The sequence below is a fragment of the Rhincodon typus genome, chromosome 3, assembly GCF_021869965.1.
Source record: "Rhincodon typus isolate 14 chromosome 3, sRhiTyp1.1, whole genome shotgun sequence".
Taxonomy (NCBI): Eukaryota; Metazoa; Chordata; class Chondrichthyes; order Orectolobiformes; family Rhincodontidae; genus Rhincodon; species Rhincodon typus.
The window spans coordinates 95967107-95977412 of NC_063334.1; the positions used below are offsets into that span (position 1 = coordinate 95967107).

Sequence of the window (10306 nt, forward strand, 5' to 3'; positions counted from 1 at the left end):
ACCTTGTTATCTGAGCAAATTCCACTGGGGTTTGTCATTCCCAGTGAAGGAAGCTGCTTATTATTGTTTCGACAATTAATATTTGCGCTTGGTGTCAGCAACTTTAATCCGCAGGTGGTGAGAAACTCGAACGAACCTGAGCTTATTGTTAAATATATAACTAACGTTTAAAGTCCTCAAAGAATAAGCAGATAGAATGCGCGAAAGAATTCTCGAAGCTTGTTATTTTATTAGCAATATAATTTATTCAAATCAAATTTATTTCCCGATCTCTTCCAGTCAGCTATTAGCAGTCGATTCAAAATATGTAGAGTCTGGAAGTTCAGTCCTTGCTAAATGTCAAAATTATTACTTTAGCTGTTATAAGTAATGTGTTTTAAATGCAGCAATTCGTTTGAAAGGTTATTCAGTATAACTATACCGTATCCTTCGCTTGTCTAAAATATTTCCATTACAAGTCTGCTGAATTTTTTTTAATGAAAATATTGGCACATATGATTTCACAATGCCTTTAGGCCAAACGATTAGGCAGTTCTGAATCAACGTATCAGCGCATGTCATAATTAGACCAAATGCCAGTATTTACAAGCCATCATTCAGGATTCATGAAGGGTAGACTGCGGATAAGCTTATTTCCCTCCCATTTCAATTTTTTACCTTGATATTTTAAATGTTTTGTTGGTTTTGCTTTCTTTTTTGAACAGTAACCACTTCGATCTAAGATTCAATTAAATCGTTTGATGCATTTGCAAGAACAGTAGACATTAAAACATTTTTCAAAATTTCCCATGAATGAAGTCCAAAAAGCATAGACACACGGCTGTTAAAATCTGCATGCCCGAACATGCATTAATAACTCGGGCAACAGTTTCTCGGTATCGCCGACTAACACAAAGTTCTTAAAATTGTACCTGGACGTCAAGTAGAAAGGGATTTGTTTATTGAATATTCTCACTTTAATAAGTTTCAAAATGGTGCAGCGAACACCATGCACAATATATGATTCCTTAGCTCACTTTGGTTTAAATAAATTCACAGAAATTACATCCATGCCTGGTACATTTGGTTCAGATAGTTCAACTAGAAGCTGAAGAGTATAACCTGGAACTTGAAATAAGTAATAACTAAAATGTACATTCAAACTGAATCCAATTTGTTTCCTATATAATTGACAAGTTCAATCCATTTTCCTAAAATACTAAAATGTTCTTTTCTCTTTCACAATGTTACATAATCTTGATAGGTCCCCGTAAGTAAAATAATGCATTGCATAAAACAAACAGGGTAACTCGAAAACATATTTCTGTTTACAACACTGTTGATAAATCTTTTGCATTTCAGGGGCCTTACGATTCCATTTTAAAAGCATAGTTTAATGTCAAACTATTTTGTCTGGGTGTTAACAAGCTCTGCTGCAAATTTAGTTGCACAAGTAAATGCAACTTAAATATTAAGACATATTTCTCTTGCCCGCTAAATTCTAGTCTTATTTGCATAATTATATTAAATCTCAGATAATCCAATAAGTCCAAACTTTCTTACTACTGAATTTAAGCAAACACACCAAGAAATATTTTAAATAATAGATTTTATTTTTTTAAAGAAAAGTGTGAAAATATTGCATTAAAATAATACAGGAAGGTTCGCCAGTATCAACTTCTTAAACAATTTTGAATCTTAGAGAGGTACAGAGTGTATAAAATGTAATATCCATATACAAAACACAGGTTAAAATATCAGCTGAAAAGGCTTTTCAGAATATTCTGTTTCACAGCTTTAAAAATCTGTTTTTTAATTTCCCCTGTAATATTCTTTAAAGAGAATGTTCTTACACTGTACATAGTGAGCGGTTGATAAACCATTAGATGGCTTCATGTCATTCAAAAACAGATTTACTTTGCATTGCCTTCAATGGACAATTTAATTTTCTAAGTCAAGTTGAATGTTTACACCTGAGATGTCCTATACACACCATCACTGTAGGTTCAGAAACAGTACCAAGTTCTTTTCTTAATATAAACGCTTTACGATATGTCAGCATTCCGACTCAAGTCTTTGGAAATGTACATAAATATATTTACAGGATTAAGTCTGGTGAACTCTCGACTCTCCGTTATTCTGTTGGTGTATAGGAAATGTACAAAAATAATCCTACCTTCAGATAGGCGTGCATTATATTTTATTAACAGCCGTTAACATTTGGAATCCTACCATTAAAGTTCCCTGCATTTTGTATCACAGTCTCTTGGTGCAGACTTGGCAAAGCAGTTGGACAGGAGGGTGTTGATGATAATAAAGGAACTGCTGGAGACTGGGATAAGCAGCTGGCCGGATTGGCGTTGGCCCCGATGATATTTTCAATGGAGAAAGGGGACCTTGATATGGTTGAGCTGTGTTTGACAGATTGCACCGACGGGAGTGTGGGGCTAAGCTGCGGGTAGAATGAATTCCTGGCTAGTTCGTTCGCTGGCAGCATGGACGGCGGGGGGATGGGATGGGCCTGCCTTGATGGATGCTGAAAGGCAAAAACGGCAGAATGAGGGTGGTAAGCTTGGATTTGAAGCCCGTATCCACAGCCGTAAGGTCCGTAACCATAAGCAGGAATATAATTACCGTGCTCCCGGAGCAGATCCGCCGATTGCTGTCTTTTGAACCTTTTTCGTCTCCGCAAGAAGCTGCCATTGTCAAACATATCTGCAGATTCGGGATCCAGAGTCCAGTAGTTGCCTTTCCCCGGATTACCAGGCTCCCTGGGAATTTTCACGAAACAGTCGTTTAAGGACAAATTGTGTCGGATGGAGTTTTGCCAGGCAGGGAACTTCTCTCTGTAATATGGGAACCTATTGCTGATAAATTCACAGATCTCACTCAGAGTCAGTCTTTTTTTTGGACTTTGGAGGATTGCCATTGTGATTAAGGCTATGTACGAGTAAGGAGGCTTTACCAGAGGGTTCTTGCTGACTGGTTTGTAAGGGTCCCTGTTCGATGCGCTATCTACACAGGGCGAGCGAGGGCTCAGAATCTCAGAGTGCATTTGGCTCACCATTTCCCCAAAGGATCTGCCCTCCTGGGCCTCATCTTCCTCTCCTTCTGCCCCGTCTCCCACCACATCAATGTCGGTCTCTTCCGAGACGATGGACGCATCGGACATTTCAGAACTCAGAGTCATCATACAAACAGATCCGAGAGTACGACAGCTGATCTGAGAGGCTCCGCGACGATCCTCAGCGACCCAGCACCAGCCTCCCACATAAGGAATCCAAGCGAGGAAGGCAGCCGAAGAAACAGGAAATTGTCCCTCCTGCCAACTTTCTCAATCAATCCCTTTTTATCGCCTCGGCTCCAAAGATCAATCGGGTCTCGAATCAACTTCAATAGATCCGCTTTCAGCTTTTCGTCAGGAATGTTAAAAAAAACACAACAAAATAACGACCAGACCTCAACACACAAATTATAAGCAAAGGGGAGAGGGCGGTTCTCTCTGGAGCCTTATATTCAAGCGGAGATCACATGGCTCCAAACGTCACCACAAAATGAGAAAATCTTATCACATTCCTCCTTCGGAATATCGAGCAGCCAGCCCAGTGCGATAAATAATTGATAGACAGTGCATTCAGTTCCATCTCTATGACCCTTCAGTGTTCGCTTCATAAAGCTTTAGGCTTACTGTCCTGAGGATTTTATTTTTATTCAACACTTCTATTTAAAATAACATGTAGAAGGGATGCAATGTTTCTGCAAATCTAGGTGAGGAGACGTAGCTAATTGAATGCAAACTTCAACAGGATGTCGAGATAAATGCAGGAATTATTTCACCGATTGAACCAAATCCAGGAATATTGTAATGAGGAGCCAGCGGCAAATTGCAGCCTTAAAACCTGACGTTCAGATTTCCTTACCCGGCTGCAGAAAGACTTTCTTTAAAAAAAAACAATAAAGTTCTAAGGTCTCCGGAGAAATACAAACACACAGCATTCCTAATTGCTCGCCGCACCTTTGAAGTTTGCTTGTAATGAAGTGGATTTTGTAACTGTGTTGGCGATCTATTCAATTCGATTATCGCCTTTTACAATTCTTTTCTCTTGGTTGAAGTTTGTACACCATATAAAGCAATGTCCCGGCGTGTGTGTGGCTGGCTGTGGCTGGGTGTGGGGTTGGGGGATGGGGGAGCGTGGTGGTGGTCAGGTTGGTGGGATTTGCCGAGGTAACAGTTTCCTTTCCAAACTTCATTTCTCACGTAAATTCAACCTTGTGAATTTCTATAGCAAACCTCGTTAGACCATATTCAATAACTAGATTTAAGGTACAACAGATCCTAGCTTTAGTAAAATTAATAATGTGCGGGGGCGGATGTCGTAGTATCTACAACGTAACTTAAGTTACATAGAAAATAGAAAAAAGTTATATAAACATATTGAGTTTTGTTTACAACGCCACATAAAATCATCTTCAGAAAATCTGTGTTCCATTACTGAGCTATTGTAATTTATTTATTGTTTGCCACCAATATGCTGGGGGTTATGAACTAACAGGAGAATGGCAGAAAATAAGTTGTAAGGAAACATAATAGAACTAGCATTCATTGCATTCGCCTCATGTCATCGTTACAATTACTGTGAAGGACAGAATTTGCTGTCACCTCTTTCTTTTCAAACACTGCTGGAAATTGTTTCTGATTTTAACAATCTGACATTTACTTTTCTCCAAAACGAATAGATACAATTGGAATTTGTAAGGAAAATTGGTAGCAAATATTAAGAAACTTCGTTTCTTTTAATTTTAGGGATTTTTGATTTATGCTACAGAACTAAATCAAACTAGAGTTTCACTTTGTTTTTGAATTGAAGCAGCTCCTGTGACAGTATAGACTGCCGAATTGATTATAATGTTGTTATCCTGGTTTGGACCACTGCCATCTAGTTTGTAAATGTTTTGCTACCCGATCTGGAACACAAAGGAGAGTCAGGAAGCACAGGTCAATGAAATAATGAGAGGCTGTTTCAAACAGAAAAATTGATAATTATAGTAGAAAACTGTATAAAGTATGCCTCTTGGAGAAACATTTAAAGTGTAATTATGTGTTAAAAGTACTTGGTTAAAAAAATAAATATGTAAGAAGCATTGAAGAACAAGCATTTTTATTATTTATACTAAAAGGTAAAGTTGGGTGTGAACGAAATGTTAAGCACAACCAATACTTCATAATTTTACCGAATAACAGGAATATTAATTTTAAAAACTTCATTTAAAAAACCCAGCTTAACTTTAGGACAGATTGGATTCATGTCATAGAAATAGTTCGTGAATCAGGCTCGATATTCAAAATAAAAGACTTTGTCATCAAATATGTGACAGCTTATTTTTCGAAAAAGAAAGAGAAGCACAGCTCTCTGTAAACTCATTATTCATTAAACGCTAGACCAAAAGATTAATTGAAGCCGGTTCATGCAAAGTTAATCTAAATATTGTTCTTTTCATGTTCCATTTGACATTAGGCAAGGACTCAACACCAGAGGGAAAAAAACAAAAGTAAGGAAGTGATCTTCAAATTTGATATATAAAATAGCAGAGAATCGTTCGAGTGAGTTTGTGATTGTGCCTGTTTCTCCCTGCTTCAGCATTTGTCAGATGTAAAATGTGAAAGTCTTTTTTGTTGTGTATTCTCGTATAATCAAATCATTTGGCGTTTTCTCGAAGCTTCTTCAAGGTAAAGTACACGGATCTCAATCATCGTACCCGTGCCCCCCACCCCACCCTCCCCTCCAACACTAATGGAATCCATTACATTGTGACTTGCATGGAAAATAACTTATTTCTCTGTCTCTATAACATTAAACAAAAATCCACCTTTATATTCAGCCTTGTGTTGAGTTTTCATAATGGTCTGCAAAGAATGCAAATCATTGCAAAGATCCTCCATAACGTCTATTGCTCATAATTTGTGATCTTTAAATATGGCAATTTTTAGCAAATTTAATTGCTAATTTTAAGCTTTAACGACATTTCATTAGGTGTTCCAAACGCACGATTTGGCCCATCTTTTTAATAAAACAGTTAATAAGCGGTATGGTGACCATTTTATAGAACTCCATGTTTTAATATTTGTATCCTATTGCACTTCAGATTGCGACTTACTTTCTGCTATAATTTACCTAAATAAATTGAAATAACTGATCCGAAATAATGTTCTTTTCCATGAAATATATTTGCTGACCTCGCCTTAAGTTTGATTCTACTGGAAGAGGCTGCGACTGCCAGTGACTCAATGATTCCTGCTCCGGAGCGCCATCTATCGCGGTCACAGCACCACCGTTTGTACGCGAATAGTACAGTAGTGAGGCAATTTCTTGTTGACTTGCAGATCCTGAAGATTCTAGACCAGAAGGCTATTAAACAAGCTTTTTTACCAACATCCGCAGGCCTGTGCGAACATTAACTGGATCATATCAGGAGCCGCCGTTGTCAATCAAGGTTGTCCATTCTAGCTAAAGCATTGTTCAGATTTCCGTAATATTTAGATGAACACGAATCGTGCAGACAAAAGTCGGGGCTGAACTTCCATTCCGTTGTACAGCAGAAAAATATACAAAGTGTTTCCCTTGAAAAGACTGTTTCGAATTGCGTTCTAGATGGTGAGTGCCTCTTATGCGAGTGATTGGAAAGTCATAGCCTCGGATTACAATAATGTTCTATTCCGTTGGTCGCAATTCATTTCAACATATGGCTTCCTGTTTGCATCAATTGCTCTCTTCCATTTCTGCTGTTTTTTGAAGCAACTGATTGATTTCGATATAGTTGAGGAAATGTTGATTATTTAAGATGTTCTTCACTTTCAATCGGCCATTCAAATGAAAAAAGTAATAAACTTCCACCAATATGTGTTCCATGTACACGTTACTCTGGCTAGGCTTGTTTTAGTGGCTCTGTTATTTCTTCAGTTGACTTCTTACATCCTTCCAAAAACGCCCATTATTAATAACCGAGCAAAGCTGTCGTGTCTGTGGACCAGATTTTTTCCACCGCTCCCACTCCCCGTCCCAACCCCATCACCAATTCTAGTCCCTGGCCATCGATTCCAATCCCGGTATCAGGCTGAACCAGACTGTGTGCAATCTTGTCGTCTTATTGGACTCCGAGTTAAACATCCCATCACATGGCGTCTCCATCACCTCTAAGTCCACTTCTAAAAACTGGCAACCTTCACCCTTTCCTCAGCTCATGATTTACTGAAGCCCTCAACCACCGGTCTGTTTGACAAACTATAAATAGGGAGTGAAACTGGCCAAAACCCCAGCATCAGGAAACGACTGTTACAAAGTAGCAACTGATATTTCAGTGAGCCTGGCTGTATTTTGCATTGGTCTGGAAAATTGAAGGTTTAGCATTTGTTTTGTGATCTTTAATGGAAACAAGATTGACTGGATGAAAAATCAGCAGTCTATTCCCTATCTGTCCATTTTGTGTTCCTCGCATAGGCCAGTCCCACTCACTTTATATTTATATGGCACCTTTAATGCAATAACACATCCACAGTGCTTCATAGAATTATTATAAAGCAAAGACTTAGCATTGAGCCAAATAGGAGAGATTAAGGATGATGAAGTAAAAGTTCATCACTGAGGTGGATTTTTCAGGAATACATTATATTCAAATGAAATAGGTGCAGAAGTGAACAATTTGACCCCTCAAGCCAGCTCTGCCATTCAATATTATCATGACTGATCTATCTGTGTTTCGAATTTCATTTACCCTGTTATCACCAAATTACTGAAGGAAATGGGGGAAGTTACCTGCATATTCAATTATTTTAATAATTTCCAGGACAGCCATCCATTGTCTACTCCTGTAGATTTCAGTTTATCCAAAAGCCAGTTGTCCATACCATAATTCACACCAAGCCCTATTCACCTAACATTTTTCTGCTGACAGAATTTGAGTCCTGTTCCAGCAATGTTTCAAATTTAAAATTATCATTCTTGTGTTTGAATCCCTCACCCACTCACAGTCCTGCAAATTTCAACAAATTTGTGCGCTCCCAATTTCTTAACATTTTCTGTTTATACCATATTCCTCAGACTATTGTTAAAATAGTAGGCAAATATTATCCCGGTGGCAGTAATTTCCAGGCTCAAAAATGAATAATGGTATTTCAGAAAACAAGGGCCAATAAATATGTTATTCTGTAATTGTAGTTATCACATATTATGTGAATCACTAATACAATTATTTTCTGTCCAGCTTTGTGAATCATTTTCTCTCATAATGGCTATTTAAACATCAATATATTTACAAATGCATAAAATGTCTACTCCAGAAATACTGGGAAATGTATCTGATATTTTATTAACAATAACACTTTTGGAGAGGATGCAGGATTGAGCCTTTGAATGCCTGATAACTGGTTTGAGGAAGGGTCACGGGATCCAAAATGTTAACTCTGATTTTTCTTCACAGATGCTGCAGACCTGCTGAGCTTTTCATAAAATCATAGAATCCCTACAGTGTAGGAACAGGCCCTTCAGCCCAACAAGCCCACACCGATCCTCAGAGCATCCCACCCAGATCTATCCCCCTATAACCCACACATCCCTGAACACTACAGGCAATTTAGCGTAGCCAATCCACCTGGCCTGCACATCTTTGGACTTCCAGCAACTTCTGTTTTGTTCCTGATTTACAGCACACACAGTTCTTTTGGTTTCTTTTTTTTTCAAAATGGAAACCAGTTTGAAAGCATCCCAGGCAGTCTACTGGATTTAGCTTTTTAATGGTAAGAAACTATGACCTATCAGCACTTTGCTAGCATAAGAAATGTCAAAAGAAGTTAGAGGCCACTGAGCAGGAGAGAATAATACAATATTCTCTGCTCATGTTGTTCTATAATACTATTTGCTTCAAATCTGCAGAATAATTACACCATTTGTTTCGGTAGAATTGCAGCTATATCATATAACATATGCTTGAGAACATTTTACAAGCACAGTCCACCTCATCAAGCAGGAATCCACAAATCTATTGAATGTTCATGCATGTATTGTGAGATTAGTAGAATTTTCCATGCAGGTCTGGCATTCTTATCAATTTGATGAAGTAAGTTTGAGTTGGTGTTGTGGAAGTGAATTTATTTTCCCTTCAGGCTTAAGGTTCAACGTAATATATTATTTTGAAAGCAAAAGAGGAAGACAATCACTGTGACGATAGCAAGTATGGAGGTAATTCCTTCCGAGCATGTGGTTTGACAACCGTAAATCTTCAATGTAATAAATCTTCAGAAAGTATATGTAAACATCACTGGTTGAACACTCAAGGATGAGTGATGTATTAAAGTGTTCCTTTCTTGAGTAGCTTTTTAGTTACAGTCAAGGATGAGAATGTGTCCAGAGCTAAGAAGTCAATTTGTTATGATTTCTTTATTTAGTAATTTAAGTGGCCATTTAACTTCCTCAAACCTTCTTTGGAAGATTAGAAAAGTGAGAAACAATTATTCCTGCTTGGAAACACTTATGAAACATGGAAATATAGAAATAAGAATTCGGAGTGGGTCATTTGGTCTTTCCAGCCTGCTCTGCCAGTCGATATGATAATGGATGAACTTGATCTCAATGCCATTTTCCTATTTTCTCTCCACATCCCCAAAATATTCTCAGTGACCTGGATTTCCATGGTAGTGAATTCCACAGATTTACCACACTCTAAATGAAGAAATATTTCTTCATCTCAGTCCTAAATGGCCTACTCCATATCCTGAGACTGTGACCCTCGTTCTAAACTCCCCGACTATGGGAAACATTCTCTCTGCATCTAGGCTGTCTATCTCTGTTAGAATTTTATATGTTTTGATCAGATTGCCTTTCATTCTTCGAAACACTAGTGAATACAGGCCCAGTTGAGCAAATGTATTTTTATACAATGGTCCTGCCATCCCTGGTAGGACCCAAGTGAACCTTTGTTGCACTCCCTTTATGATATGCCATTTGCCTTCCTAACTGCTTGCCATAGTTGCTTGTTTACTTTCAAAGACTGGTGTACAAGGAAACCCATATGAAATACACTTGTCCTCATTGGAATGTATGCTGATTTAGACAGTTTAGTTTGTTGATTTGAAATAATTTGTTATTTAGCAGAATGTTGAAAACAAAGGGGAAAAGCATTAATTAGATATTGCTAGGAATATGTCAGAGATAAAAGAGAAATGTTAAAAGCACATTCAAGTTCAGCCAACATAAACAATTTGAGGTATATATTAGTATACAGGTAGACATAACATTAAATGATGAGACAAGTAATGAGTTAAGTATATTTAAAA

At 37.8% G+C, this 10306-nt stretch overlaps 1 protein-coding gene across 1 annotated transcript; it reads right to left on the reverse strand.

Moving 5' to 3' along the window:
- Window positions 1-2302: 2302 nt before the first annotated feature.
- On the reverse strand, window positions 2303-3449 carry foxd1 (forkhead box D1). Its single transcript, XM_048593022.1, has 2 exons — window positions 2614-3449; window positions 2303-2515 (listed from the first exon to the last, which is right to left on the reverse strand). The coding sequence occupies exons 1-2, from the start codon at window positions 3170-3172 to the stop codon at window positions 2427-2429; spliced, it is 648 nt and encodes a 215-aa protein (XP_048448979.1). The 5' UTR covers window positions 3173-3449; the 3' UTR covers window positions 2303-2426.
- Window positions 3450-10306: the final 6857 nt, after the last annotated feature.

What these genes read in the sequence shown, in the direction of transcription:
- foxd1 (XM_048593022.1), bottom strand. Translation starts at nt 3,172, where the DNA reads ATGATGACTCTGAGTTCTGAAATGTCCGATGCGTCCATCGTCTCGGAA. An exon ending in GGATCTGCTCCGGGAGCACG is followed by an intron (nt 2,516 to 2,613) that starts GTAATTATATTC and finishes TTTGCCTTTCAG; the next exon opens with CATCCATCAAGGCAGGCCCA.